The 14,855-nt window shown below is 39.3% G+C and overlaps 1 protein-coding gene across 1 annotated transcript in view; it reads right to left on the minus strand.

The window, feature by feature from the left end:
- Positions 1 to 6,834: 6,834 nt before the first annotated feature.
- The window catches only part of WWC2 (WW and C2 domain containing 2), a 98,694-nt gene continuing 90,673 nt past the window's right edge, over positions 6,835 to 14,855 (minus strand). The window contains exons 16-21 of the mRNA XM_026087739.1: positions 13,783 to 13,947; positions 12,893 to 13,008; positions 12,445 to 12,637; positions 10,272 to 10,436; positions 8,062 to 8,154; positions 6,835 to 7,093 (exon numbers count right to left, since the gene is read on the minus strand). Of these exons, the coding sequence (XP_025943524.1) occupies positions 6,845 to 7,093; positions 8,062 to 8,154; positions 10,272 to 10,436; positions 12,445 to 12,637; positions 12,893 to 13,008; positions 13,783 to 13,947 (981 nt within the window). The 3' untranslated portion in view covers positions 6,835 to 6,844. The remainder of the gene's footprint in view (positions 7,094 to 8,061; positions 8,155 to 10,271; positions 10,437 to 12,444; positions 12,638 to 12,892; positions 13,009 to 13,782; positions 13,948 to 14,855) is intronic.

The raw sequence follows: 14,855 nt of genomic DNA on the forward strand, positions 1-14,855 counted from the left end.
TAACTCCATCAAGTTCTGAGGAGTTATAGCAAGCACAAATTTGGTCTAGCATGCACAATCTCAGGCACTGTTTACACTTAATGGCAATTTTTTGAACTGCTAGCACTCCCTGGAGAAAATCATTGTTGGTTTTATTATCCTCTTTGATATTTTTTTTGTTTTGGTTCAAAATTGTTATGGACATGAAAAAAATCAGCGGACAGAAAACTTCCTTGTGGAGGTCTTTCTGTTCTGAAACGTTTAGTTCATGAAGAACTTCCACACAAAAGTTTCTAGGCAAAAAACTTTTTGGCAAAAAACTGTCCCAGGAGGGAGCAGAGTAAATAAAACCTGTTCAAGCTACATGGCTCCACTGAGGTCTCCTAACCCAAAGGGCTGGATGCTCTGCTTGGACAGGACACACTGGAGGAAGCAGTCAGCTCATTTTCCTAGAGAAGGACAGTGGTGAAAAGCTTTTGGTTCCTCTCTCCAGGAGGAGACCCACTGGCAGAGCTTGCTGAGACTTCTCCAAGGAGACCGAGCGGACTTTATAAAGCTGAATGCTTTATAAGGCATTCTTTACATGGCAGTTGCCCACTGAAATCCTCCATTTTTGTCCTCTACTGTGCATGATGCATGATTACTCCACCCCACTTTTAATAACAGGACCATCACCATATTATCACAGTTTCTGGAAAAAGAGAAAACAAACAAAGAATATGTGATCAAAAAAAGAACATACATCTCCCTAATCTCTGAATTTTAATCACACGATCAAGTAAAAGATTCATATATTTTTGTGTGAAAGGGGAACATTAAATACAAATACAATCGTATTAAAATACACAAATCCAATATAACTGATCTGTTCTGGAATGCACTGTGAGTTCTGTATATACTGTATAGTATGGGCTAAGCCCTGCTTTGAGGGAGGCAAGCAGTGGTCTTGTCGCCCCTGAGCAGCCAGCCCTAACAGAATACGTTTCTCACACYTGCCCTAGCCACATGCAGAGCCTACCCAATCCACAGCCCACCTCCAGATGATCAAAGATCTCAGCTGGATCCCATTTGCCAGACAGAGAGGACAGAGATACTCCCTGCTCTCCTTCCTCAACACTGCATTCTGCAGTGCACAATACATACTCCAGGCTGATGTTAGTCCTGCCATAGACTCCTTCTGTCCTCCTGTCCCCAGCACAATGGAGAAACCCTGAGCCTGATAGCATCTTTTTCATTTCTTTCCCAATATGGAAGAGGAAAGATTTTGCCACAGATTAATAATGCTATTAAAAGCACCGGGTAAGAACATATGCATTATATCAAGCTGCATACAATGAGAAAGAAAATGTATTATGTAACACAGCCAGAGCTTTCTAAGAACTTCCATCAAAAAATTTCCATGACAAACCACTACACTTAGGTGTTTATAGAGGAACCACAAAAATGTGATTGAGGTTATGAGTTCGCATACCACAGTTTCAGCAGAGGAATCCATTTTTCAGCTGCTTTTCATTCATTTGTTTTAATTAATTTTCATGAAAATCACATAAGCAATTCTAGTATTTTAATAAAAACAAAGCACACAGGTTTTGGGAGAAGTTTTGCAGCAGCTGAAATTAAAAGAACATCATCTCATTTCTTGAAATACTTTGAAGAATGACTTACAACATCAGCAAGGCCTCTTCTCTCTGTCTTACAGTATAAAAACCCAGGAAGGGAAGAGGGGACGTGGCTACAGCAGCTAATGTATAGGAGTAAAACTTATCCCCTGAAGCCTGGGGCAGCGCACCCAGAGGAGCATGTCCCCAGGGCTGCCTGCTCCACGTCAGGGGCTCCCTGGCCACTCAGTGACCCCAGCAGCAGAGGAGAGGAGAGTGCTTTCCTCCTCTCACCTCCTCTGCTGCTGCTGCTGCTGCTGCTGCTGCTGCTGCTGCTACCAAGATGAAGCCAGTATGTGGACTACCATGGAGCTAGTTCTCCTTCCTGCTTAATCTGGCATAATTAGGGGCTTTATACTTTTGGACCTGAGAGAAAAACCCAGCCCTACAGGTTTTTATAATCACTGGGCTGAGTGGAATTGAGGGTTGAATGTACTTTTAAGGCAAGATCCTTAAAAGCAATGGAGTTGCACATAGCACAGACAAATCTCTGTGCATTGGCAATGTGGAAGTCCCAATTTTAATTCTGGCTAAGGAATGGATACTTTTCTCCCAGACTTCTGATTAATCTCCACTTGCCAAATTTGTTATGATGTAATCAAGTGCAACTCCACTGATATCAGCTGTCAACAGACTTCCTCATATCATGCCAGCACCAAATTTGACCCCAGAGCTGGGGAGTCCACAAGCCTTTATCAACAGCAACCACAGCAGCTATTTTAAGCTGGACAGAGTTCTTACCCTTTCAGATGATCTAGGATTACAAGGTCATAAACCTACACTATCAAATCCATGTGGGTGCTATGAGCCAAACTTTGCCCTTTGATGTATGCATCCAACTGCCATCAAAACCGTTGGAAGCTGAGCACATCTGAAAGGGGAGTGCTGCCCATACGGTTTAAATTGGCTTAATTCCTCTAGTACATGCAGCCTGTTGCTCCACACTGTATTTATTAGACAGTTTCATTTGGGTTTTTTACTCGTTTATTTTGTGTGCTAAAGGCTTTTTCCTGCTCTGTTTATTATTCAGTGCTTAATAACATTCTGATTTGAGTAAAAACACATCTTATAATTTAACTGAGCCCAGAAATGCCACATCACCCAATGCACTCTCTGTGGCTTAGATGTATTTTAGCATATCTGCTGCTTTTCTATATCTGTCCAAAGAATCTTAAAACAAATAGGGCAAGATGTAGTGTTAAATGGTCTCTTTCTCTGAGTACTAAGCCATGCCCTTCCACATCACTGATTCTGTACTTACAAAATTAAAATCACTCAAGTGCTACAACACTAACAGATCAATGCTGTAAATTTGTGATTATCTATAGAGTTGAATATTAATGTTGGAAGAGCACAGTGATACAATATTTTTCAAAAAAGATTTAAACACACACATATATATACACTTAAATATATACATACATGCTTTTGCATTTCTTTATATACGCCTTAAATAAAAGAACAAAAAACAAAAAAACATTTTTTTCCATTCAAGATCTTCTCCGCCATTTTGAAGGCTACAAATACTTTGTTTTCCTTTGTGGAAGCTGATAGTTGGTGACGTTCACATGACTCCAGGAATTTAAGCTTTTTATAAAAAGTCAAAAGAAAAACTACCTGTTATTGTAAACTACTACAGCAGACAGTAGCTTTATGTACAGTGTCCCTATCTTAAGCTACTTTTTCCTGGAACAAGCCCAACTTGGATAGCTAGCTGCAGACAACATATTGCCAGAGTTACACTGGATATTTGTATATACACCCACGTTCAAACATGCATGCATATGCTACATACATTTATGAAGCCAGAAATCACAGCATGTTTTGAAAAACACTGATTTCCAATAGGAAATGTCTTTGCTGCTCTTGTACAGACAGCAATATCCACTCAATTACAGCAGAGCCAAATTTAGATTAATTGGTTTTGGTTTCATATTCTCCTTACTGGGAACAAGTTTCTGATAAACGCTCATGACCTTGATGGCTTGCTTTTGTAACCACTTAGGCACAAGAATAGCTTTACACAGCTTTACTTCTTTCATTGACTCGAGAGCCTGCAATGCAGAGTGTAAATAACTGTATCTGCATAGATTTCAGCGGATTTATCCTGATTTACACCAGCTCACTGGCTCAGGATGATTCCAATTCTCCCTCACATACTCCACTTTTATATCCTGATATCATTCCAGTGGAGTAATTCTGAATTTGTATTGGCAAATGTGAGAAGAGATCCAAATTACCTAACATGGTCAGAGAGAGAGAGAGAGAGCGCGCGCAAAAACATTTTCAAAAATTCCAAGTTTAAGCTTTCACAAAATGGTACTGTTTACTCAAGCAAACTTATGCAATTGCTTTCTGGGCCATATCCAAAATGTTATTTTCTAATGCTAATGAGTGTGCATCTTAAAAGTCCACAAAAGCAAAAGAAAATATTAATCTAAAATGGTACTGCCTAATTTTCTTGAATACATAATTCATCCAGTGTACATTCTGGCAGCTCAGCTTTAATTTTGAAACAAAAGAAATCTGCACGAAAGACAATAAATCTGCATTACACATGGTACTAAAATGATCCAATGGATTTATAGATGTTTACAAGTTTGCAGAGTGTGACACAGCGTCCACCAGAAATTCAATATTCACAGCACAAAACATCATAAACATACGTCTGCAACTACAAAAGGGCCTTTTTATGTGGGGATCATTGTTAAAATTGTCTTCAGAACATAAACCTTAAGTCATAAATGCTACTCCCCATTTATTCTCCAAGACATAACAAATGAGGAAAGAAAAGAAGAGATATGTTTGTAATTGAAAATGTTTCTCAGGAAATGATCTGTACAGGAACATCATTCTCATTCCATTAACTGCTGACTCCAAGCCAGCCATTTGTAAAAGTAAATAAATATGCAAACTGGCTGACAACAATGTGTCTCCCTTTAATGTTACTGCGTTAGTACCCAGTCTCCAAAAAAGAATCTATTTTCTTTTCTCATTTCTCCATTAAACCAAACACGGCACATACGCAAAAAGAACGACAGAAATACTGTACATGAAAAAAGAATGGGAGAAATGCTATAATTTAATTTTCATGTATGCAATACAAATTAAATGCTCATTGCCTTGAACTTTCTTGAAAGTCCAAAGCTGCTCAGAAGTACCTCAGTGCTTAGTTTGTTGTACCTAGTGCTCTCTTTCTTCTTTCCAATAAATTGGAAAAAAACCCTCCATAGATTGACAAATCCCTGGTCTGAGTAGGTGAAAAGAAACAACAAAAAAAAACAGGGGCAAAAACAATCCTTTTAAAGCGTACACATGATTTTCTTAGAGACATCATAAGTGGCCTCATTAAACCTTACATGCTTTCACATTTCATTTGGGATGAAGGCCCTTTCTCAGAATTTTCCTGTAGCTTCTAAGAGGTAACAAGTGGTGTCAAGCTAAAGTAGATGCCGGTCATTCCATTCATACCTTCAATACATTCTCTCAACACATCTTTTAAAATACATAAGCAGTATCTGCAGATGTTTTGTAAAGCCTGTCACCCTATAGAAGTACTTTAAATATCATTGAGAAAAAACAAAAAAACCCTCAAGGCTGCATTAGGAACAAAGGCAGACAGGAGTTCAAACTACTCTGATTTTCCCCCCACTGCAGAACTAACTATGCATATATGAAATGTTATGACCATTCCAGGTCCTTATCAGAACTTGCTACGGTGAGTCTGACGGCAGCTTGAAACTCCTGAAAAGGTCTCAAATGCCATAGCAGGGTCCTTGTGCAGAAGGTACCTTCAAGTTGTTAACTGGTCTGCACATGGTATCCTTACATGCGTATTATTTTATTGAGGCAAATCCTTTGACAGCTAAGAGTTCCAATTTATTGAGGTGCCACACAGCTCAGAACTACACGGGATGCTCAGAGCTATATGGAGACAGGGAGAGCATTTGTATCCTCCAAACCAAAAGCGGGAAGCCTGTATTTCTTGAGTTATAAAGAATTTACAGCTAGCAAGATGTGGAAGAGAGTCAGATAGACCAGTTGGCACAGTCCTGACCCTAACCAAGGGGAGGCAATGGTTCATCTTACATGTTCACCAGCTGGCTACAATAGTTTGTTTCCAAATACTGCAGAGTGGAGAAGCTGATTTTACAGGACCGACTTTTGCCTTGTGTTCTCTGAATCACCAACCAGCTAACAGTAGCTCTTCCAACATCAACAAGGGGTGCTCATGCAGAAAAGACAAAACCAATGATCTGTTCCAAGAAGTCTTTCCCAGCTCAACAAGTTCTAGCTTTTCCTAAGGGAAAACCCCAAAATAGTTCTTAGGAATGTAAGGGCACACTAGTAGCAAGCTGAGGATTTCCTGAATTTCTTTTTCATTTCTTCTTGTGTATATAAGCCTTGTTTTTGAAGGAGAAAAAAGTGCCAGATCCATTGCATCTCAAAAATCTAAATGACTTCTTGGAGGAGTTGGAAAAATGACTACATTCATTGGGAAGCTAACATTTCTTTTCAAAGACAGAGCATTGGTTTACATATCACATGCAGCCACAGTTTTCAAACTGCAGCTCTTAGAGCTGCTTCTCTTTTATAAAAACAACTGGCGGTCTTCAAGGAATGACTTTGTGACAAAGGTTTAAAAGCTTTGGAGTAAGTGGCCAGGTATTTTTACAACCCAGAGAGGAAAAGAGAGAGGGGAGAGAGAGGGGAGAGAGAGGGGAGAGAGAGGGGAGAGAGGGGAGAGAGAGGGGAGAGAGAAAAGAAAAGAAAGACACCCATACCCAACAACCCCAACTTTTTTCATATATGTCAAAATTTCTCATGTTCCAACTTGTGGAGTTTCTACTCCAAATTAATGTATTTAGGTGGCACTAGAAATATACTACTTCAGATTCTAGGTTTAAATGCTGTAGTATGAACTAATCAAGAAATATTCTTTACACTATGTAACTGCAAGTAAACACAAACTTTTGTAAATATATTTAACACAATAGACCAAATTACCTGATGAATTTATAGAAAGGTAGGGGTATACATGTATTCAACTCATGCAATGTCTATAAAAGTACATATAAACAGGGTGATTATGTATCTTTCATTTCTTCCTCCATTTAAACACAAACATGACTGGTACCAAAAATAATCCAGTAGTCTTTCCTAAAATAAATACTAGTCACCAAATAAAAAAGGGACTCGATTGCTGCTCATACCTGCTTTTCAGCTTGCTTCAAGATTTTCTGGAATCGCTCATCCTCTAGCACGCAGAGGGGAAGGTCTGTCTCTCCTCTACCTTTCATCTCCTCAAGCTTTTGTTTAAGATCCCTCAAGGCCTGAAGCTCATCATTCAGACGACTCTGTTGTGTGCGAGATGCCTGAAGGTCCAGCTCCAAGTCAAGGGAAGTGCGTATGGGGCGCTCTTGTGTAGCTCTTTGCATAATTGGCTGGCAAAGAGGCTGAATCATTGGGGAGAGAGAACAATAAAAATTAATACGTAGAGAGGCTGGTGTAGGGTTTGACATAATACAGTAAGAAAAGCTCATTATTTTTTTTCTTTTAGGAAAAAGCTACTATAATGAGATCCAAGTCCAAAAATCCATCTGTTCTGGAATTATTCTTCTGTCAGTAGCTAAAGAATAATTGTAAAAATTCACAAACCAGTTGTACAATGATATATTTACAGGTTAAAAAAAAAAAAAAAAAAAGCCTGATCTTTGGAACAACACAATGCACTTATGAATGCTAGGAGTCCAAAACTATCCAGACTTCCCCATAGACTTCAACTGTATTATTTACTTTTATCAGTACTTGCCTTTTTAAGATCTAAGCACACACTTAATGTTATGAACTCTGTAAACATGTATTTCTTTTAGTGTACTTCAAATTTATTTATTGTCCTTTCACTGAGCATTTTCACATGAATAAATTGGGCAGGACAAGCCATCCCAGACTATGCAGTATTTCTTTCTTACGAGTAAATCAATTTTAAAAGGGCATCTGAATCCTTGAAGTTTCACCAAAATATGCTCAAGATATATGTTGCTGATGTTGACCTTCGTGCAGTTTAAGCCAACTTGGGTCACTTGGTAATATTAGGGATCTTTAACTCAGATCACTTAGACAGTAACAAGCTGAAGTGCAACAGTAAATGCCGTGATGGTGAGCACCAGAGACAGCAAGAAGGCAGGAGCAATAGTCTTGCTCCTTGCTTCAGCTGTGGCTAGAACAACATGAGCTTTGCTGAGGAGGGAAGATGAAGGACTGAGATCAGTGTGTTGAGATTTCAACCTGGAACTGCAGGGAGTACGTGTGGTATTTCCATTGCTCTTGCTCAAATACTTGAAATAAACCATGTGCTTTAAATTATTTACTACTCTTCTTCACAACTTTGTCTGAAAACATGTCCAGGTAACGCAGCACATACCCGTTTAACTCTTAGGCTCCGCCGTTCTGTAGCATTTCTCACAAAGAGTGACTTTTTGGCTAGTGTTGAGCTGTCGCTGTCACTTCGATTCAACTGTCAAAATATATATGATAACAAACAGAGAAACACATCTGTATTGATATAAGCAGCCAGAAAGCCTCAGTGTTGATACAGATGCAGGTCATTCTTAGCATAAAAGAAAATTTCTTTCAGTGAGAAAAAATGTCTGTAAAATTCTATTCCTAGACCAAGATAACTATTGATCTTACTAAATGAATACTAAGTAGACTATTTAGGAATGCAAGCAAGGTAACTATGGTTATTTAGTACTGCCAAATCACTGGCTAGCTTTTATATGACTGCAGATCATAAATAAACTATGTATTTCATTTGCTTGGGGCAGGCTTTCAACAAATTTACCATAGGAAAGGTAAATTACTGTAGATATGCACCTGTCCAAACAGTACTTTTATATTATTATTTGTAACAAGTATGGGCATGCCTATAGCTTCCTTTAGAAGCATTTCCTGCATCTCAGAAATATGCATCACAGCACACCAGTTGGTTTTCCTTAATTATAGCATTAGTTCCATATACATCAATGTGCATTAATTCTTTTAGGTGCATGAACATATGTGGTGGTAACCTTCAAAGAAAACAGAAGCATCTATTTGAAGGATATTTATTTCAGCTTTTCAGAAAAGGACAGACAAAAAAGAATCATTCTACTGACATTTCAAAACCAATAAAGCCAGTGCCCTAAAGCATACTTATACAGGACTGATTGGGGGTTGGGAGTGGGAAATAAAACCTCTTGCAATATGAATACACTTCTCTAGAGAGAAATCTGTCTTTTCACCATGGAGACACTGCTGACAACTCCTCCCTGGATACAAAGAGGTAACTACATCATCACTGATGTCCTTGAGGCACTTTTCAGGGGAGGATACATGGTTCTTTCTTTTAGATTCTGGCTTCTGGCAGCATGAATGTGGCAAGTTTCAATGCTACAAAAGCCCAAAACCTTTCTGGATACAAAAAACTCAGGAGTTTATACTAACAAAACTGTTAGAGCATCTGGTGTTACTTCCTCTAGAGGACCTCCACAGGCAGTAAGTTAAGGCTACAATTTTTTGTCAACTCAACAAATTTCCAGTCCACTGAAATTAAAACAAAGGCTAGATTCTAGATTCAGCAAATAATCTATCCAAATTCAGTAGATTATTATATACAGTCTGCTGCATTTCAGTATGGAGGGTATAGGGAATGTTATTTAAGTATTTTGATACTATTGATTTCTTTTAGCCCAATGGTCATCACAGAGAAGTGAACTTTAATATTCCCAGATGATTAAGGCAACCACCTCTAATTGAACTGGAGAGAAATTAAAGCATTAGGTATTAAGAAAGATAAGAGCCAAACTTGCATGAGAAGCCTCTAAAAACTGAACAGCGAAACAGACTTTTTTTTTTTATGGTTTCTGTAATTAAAATTTATATAGAGATAGTAATTCATGCTTAAATCTTGAAATGCATGATTTTCATTGTTAATTTAGTTGCAGTAGTGTTGATATATTAAATCTTTTTCCATGCTACTACCACAACTCTAGAGGGACTACGGAATTTTGTCGCCAAAGTCATGTTTAAAACACAGCCCCTAGGCAGCACTCAGACATCTTTCAAAGATGTGATTGCAGCAGGATTTTAGAACAGTATCATGCAGCTGCTAAGCAGGCTACCCAGTTTTAAAACCAGCTAAGATACAAAGGGAGATTCAAAATTGATGACTGAGCTCCTTCCACACTGTTACCCTTAAATGGTTACATTATCAAAATATGTTAATGCAATGGCAGTTTACAGTGAACTCTATTCTATGTTTTACAGATTAGTTTGCTGTGTGAGAGGTGCAGTTGCTGACATGCAGTGAAACACACTTTCTGCAGATGGCCTGCACAGGGATCTGTGTTAGCCACTCCAATAGGCTATATTTTTGCCCTTTTAAAGGCATTCTGCAAGAGTATGCAGCTTTTCTGAAAGCCAGTTCTACTATACATCAGGTCAGTTAGGGAAAGAAAGAACCTAGAGAAAGCACAGACTCTGCCTCTTGAAGAGAAAATTGGTACATGACTCTCTGTCATTAATGCATCATTCCCAAGAAGTTAAATGACTCTGTAGTTAATAGCTCTTCATTCCAAGTGTTTTTCCTCTTACCCTACAGATGTATTGGTTCCGCTCGCCTGGAGAGAAGGTTTGTGAGCGCACTATCATGCTGTTCCTGACAAAGGGACACTGTCTTGAGCTCCAGCTGGCTCTGTCCTTGGGTCGGACTGTTGCGTTCTCATTAACCGATTCTTCAGTGTTAGTCTCTTTATCAACCTATCAAAAAGGAATTTAGTTTATAAGAACTACTATATCCACACACATGCCACTATATAGTTTTTATGTCCTTGGATTTTACAAGCATTGTTATCATCCTGTAGGGGATGAAAAAAGGCCAGTAGAGAAAACAAAAAGTATCTTGCACATAACTGGGAGAAGCTATGCTAAACAAAGAAACAGAAGATTCCTAAAACGCATACCAACATGGGGGGTAGGGGAAAGAAGTCTTTGAAGGTGGTCTTYGTACTCAGTAAAATCAAAGCTTTTGCAGAAAGGCCCTTGCTGCCCTGCAAATGGTCTGATGCACCACAGTGCAAACAAGCATTTTTGTTTGCTGTTTGCAGATTTTTTTTAATTCTGCATTTATATTTAATTTGCGCTGTATTTGTAGGACAGCAAGCTTCTGCCATACTGGAGACAGTGCCTACGCACACTGAAAGGGGCGGCTGGGAAAGCCACGCTGCTCCAGTTCTTTCAGGCACCCGGTTGTGTATCTCCCACGCCCCAGAGCTGAGCTGGTTTATGGCAATCTCCTCCCATTACTGCAGAGCTGAACCAGCTTTGAGAGACCCAGGGAAGAGACATAAATAAGTCCTGTCTCCAAGGGGGCCTGCTGCCTGGTACAGTTGCCCCACGTGTCACAGGGAGCCTCAGATGCTGACATCCCTATACGCGGCACAGCCCATACTTGCATGCAGCAATTATCTTAACAGCAGGGCTAGAACAACCACTGCCGCAGCTAGCACACTTGGTGTTAGTGATGTGCACTGGGGCATTTTCTTTGACTTGGCTAATTTAATGAGGTTCATTGTTTTGAGCATTTAGGTGATAAATACAATGACCTAAACAGCACAACTGCAACCTTGAAAGGATCTGGCACGAGCAGATCTATACTGTGGTTGGTTTTATAGTAAGGTCTGCTACATCTTTGACTCTCTGCCCAGGTCCAGCCTCCGCTTGGCAAAACACATGGGTGTGTGCCTAACCTTCAGAAGTTGTCCTTGATGCATCCCTTTGCTGACTTAGGGCTTTGATCTATTTGGTTGCTACCCAGAAGACTGCCAGTCCTTTTATACCATGCCCTTGGCTCATTTGGCATCTTGCCACATTAATTGGAAGTTAATTACAGTTTCTAGCAAGTCCACTGAGGTGTCAAACTTTTTAATGTCATAGATTTGAAGGAACAAGATGTCATTCTTTGTCTTTTCACTTTCGCTGTTTTACGGAACCTGCAGGTCTAACACATGCAATAGTATTTCATCAAGATTTACTGCACATAGAAAGGTGTCCTAAAATTTTTATTTCTTAGGGTATATACTACAACATCAGGGATGTCTTTATTAAACCTTTACTAAAAGTGTTTTCAGAAAGGTGGAGTATTATTTAAGGCAAACAGTTAACAACTTCTAATTCCACGATCTTGTTATGTGCAGGATGTGGGTAGTTCAATTATACACAGTTTGCTACACATTTTGGAATCTTCTATTTGTTAATCTTTCCTCCTCTTCTCTGCTAAACCAGTTTCTGTATTTCACACCCTAGAATAAAGGGGAGAAATACGGAAATGCCCTCACTGGTTTAAAGGTCTCAACGCCTGCTCCAACCTGTTTATTTATTTGAAGGGAAACCCAACAGATGAATCAGAAAAAATAGGAAACAGTAAAACAGATGTGCAGAAATATTTTAAACATGCACAAGTTACTGGACTGCACTTGTATCTTGAATATTCTCTCTACCCAACGTAAAAATGTGAAGATTGACATTTTTAGTTAATTGACTTAGTTCTGCCTACAATGTCTGTTACGTGTCCTATGTACAGTTCAGAAGCAGCCACACTGATTTCATTAAACATATGTTCCAAGAGGTGCTAGTGAAGGCCACGTCAAATTGTAAATGCTCAGACRCAGCAGACTTCTAGATTTAACTAAACTAAACTTAGATCAAACTAAACAAGGTCTTCAGACACAGTAAGATACAGTGGGAATGCGTAAGGTAAGATATTCACCAGTGTCAGTATTACAGAAGCTTGCTGGCTTTCATGGGCCTCATCGCTGTTCTCTCTGCCCTTGTCTTCATCTGTCTCTGCTGCATCAATGCATAACCCCATATCACTGGTACAGCTGCCTTCTACTGTGAGCTTAATGCCATCTTCCTCTTCATCCACAATTTCATCAGATGCTTCTGCAAGCATTTCTAACCTGTATGAACAGAAGTAACCCAAGCTTATTCTTGAACTGATAAAGCCCACCAGAGAAAGCTATTAGGAGGCCTAAGGTTGTTAACGGAACAACTAGGATATTGTAAACCTAAAAGAAGGTGAATAAATTGACTACACAAGAGAAAGATTTCCCCTACCCCCATCTCCTCCAAAAGTACAGCCCTTTCATCAGTCTAAGAATAGGAATAAATGAATCATTCAGACATGCACAGTGAAGGGAAAAAAGCAGCTTTACCAGTCTTCCTCAGAGGCCCTTTGCTCCTGTTCTTCCTCTTCCTCGTCTTCAGCCAGCTCTTGTTCCACTGCTTCCAACTCAGCAGATGTCCTCTCCAGCAGAGCTGACACAGCATCCTGCTTACAAGGAAAGGGAAGAGGAAACCAGAATGAAGTGACATACAACATTAGGTAAAAAATGACAACTCTTACAAAAGCTGTATTTCCCTGGTGCTCCTGACGCCAGCAAAAGTATGACTCAGATCACAAGTTTTAGGGGTTTGAACTCTCCATGTGTAGCTCATTAACTGATTGAGATTTACTCTCTTTATAAACAATGTATTTTTGTATTTTGTTTTTAAAATGATAATGCAATCAAAAATGATCCTTTTGTCCTGTAATATCTTTTCCCTCTCTCCCTCTTATACTTGTAAAGTCCCTAGGTAGAAAAAGGTTGTTCTTAAAAGTCATGTTTCTAATGTAGTTCTTTTAAGAAGGTATAAAACAGAAAGATTTATTTAACTAGAAAAATTAGCATACAATTTGCATATACAGCATTTTTGAGTGCAGTAACTTTAAACATGTGAATTCAAATAATTAATAAAAAGCAATTTTTAATAACATTCATTTTAAAATGAAACACGGTTGAAGAGTTTCAAAAATTGGAGTCCAACTCTACAATCCACTAAGAAGCCTCAGCCCTACTCACACTTCGGAACAACTTTATAACTCTATATGGAACTGACTCACACAAAGTCACTACATGCAGCAGTGTCTGCAAGACAGGACCTCAGACCTTCCAGGGAGGTAGAGGAGGACAAATAAGATATACAAATAATCATAGCACAACAGCCCAGTTAGATTCTATGGCTTTTTTCTTACTAATGCAGCAATAACCAACACATTGCTCACCAAGTCCAATGAGTCTGATGACTGCTTGTTTAACAGAAACACGGATTCTTCATTTTGTTCCTTGTTTTTTTGGGCAGGAATCTGCTTGCAAGGCAGCAGGTTGTACCACAGAGTACAAGTCTCATCAGAAAATGATAAATCTGCCAGACTGACCTGAGTTCCAGCCTGCACAGAATATGAAAGGGGAAGAAAAGTTTAAATTTGTCGTTTTCCTGCAAGACAGCTGAAAATTAATTCTACAGTATTTTTCATGTAAAACAGGCAGCGTGAATTTGACATGGATCTTAATTCTTTTTAACTGTACAATCTTCCTATTTCCCCCCTGACTCCAGTCAAAAGAAATACATGAGAGGTTTCTCATATTGTCCATTCTGCCATTTTTTATTTCAGCCTGCATAATTTCTCTCCACATGCACACACACAAAAGCCTCTCCATCACCATAATGCACAAAAAACATTTATCTGCTTTCTATAGCATTCAATAATGAAAAGCTGTGGCAGTGAAACCTGCAGCACCAACTTACAGAACAGCAAGTCTTGACTGAAAAGTCAATTTTTCAGTTGTTCCACCACAAAAATCATCAAGGCAGCAATGACAGATGACCTCGTTTGGTTTAACCAGTAAAGAAGCACATGAAATGACAGTAAATGACATTAAGAAACGCCTTTCATGCAGACAAGCACTGACATCCATTGAGTTGGCACCCTGGGAAAACTTGTAAGCGCTGGCGCTTGGGCTGTGCCTTGGCAGTTAGGATCCTCTGTTCTTTGGCAAAGCAAAAGATCTTCAGAGCCACTGGGCCGAGCACATAGCTCTTGCCAAGACTCTGGTCACGTTGCCCAGGGCTCTCTGCTTGGGGTACTCCTTGCAACTCTTGCTTTTGATCTAGTGATTAACCTCTACACCTCTGTGGKTTTTTTTCACCTTTTGTATCCTGCATTCTGTTACATTTTTTGTTCTGTGACCATTCCTTTACCTGAGGGGAAGACTCTTGGTTTTCTTCACATCAGACAAGCTGATGAGTTCAGCCACTAGCCCACTGAGAAAGGCCAGCACACTCCCCAGGCATTAA

Source organism: Apteryx rowi, unplaced genomic scaffold (genome assembly GCF_003343035.1).
Source record: "Apteryx rowi isolate R43461 unplaced genomic scaffold, aptRow1 scaffold_73, whole genome shotgun sequence".
In the NCBI taxonomy this organism is placed as follows: Eukaryota; Metazoa; Chordata; class Aves; order Apterygiformes; family Apterygidae; genus Apteryx; species Apteryx rowi.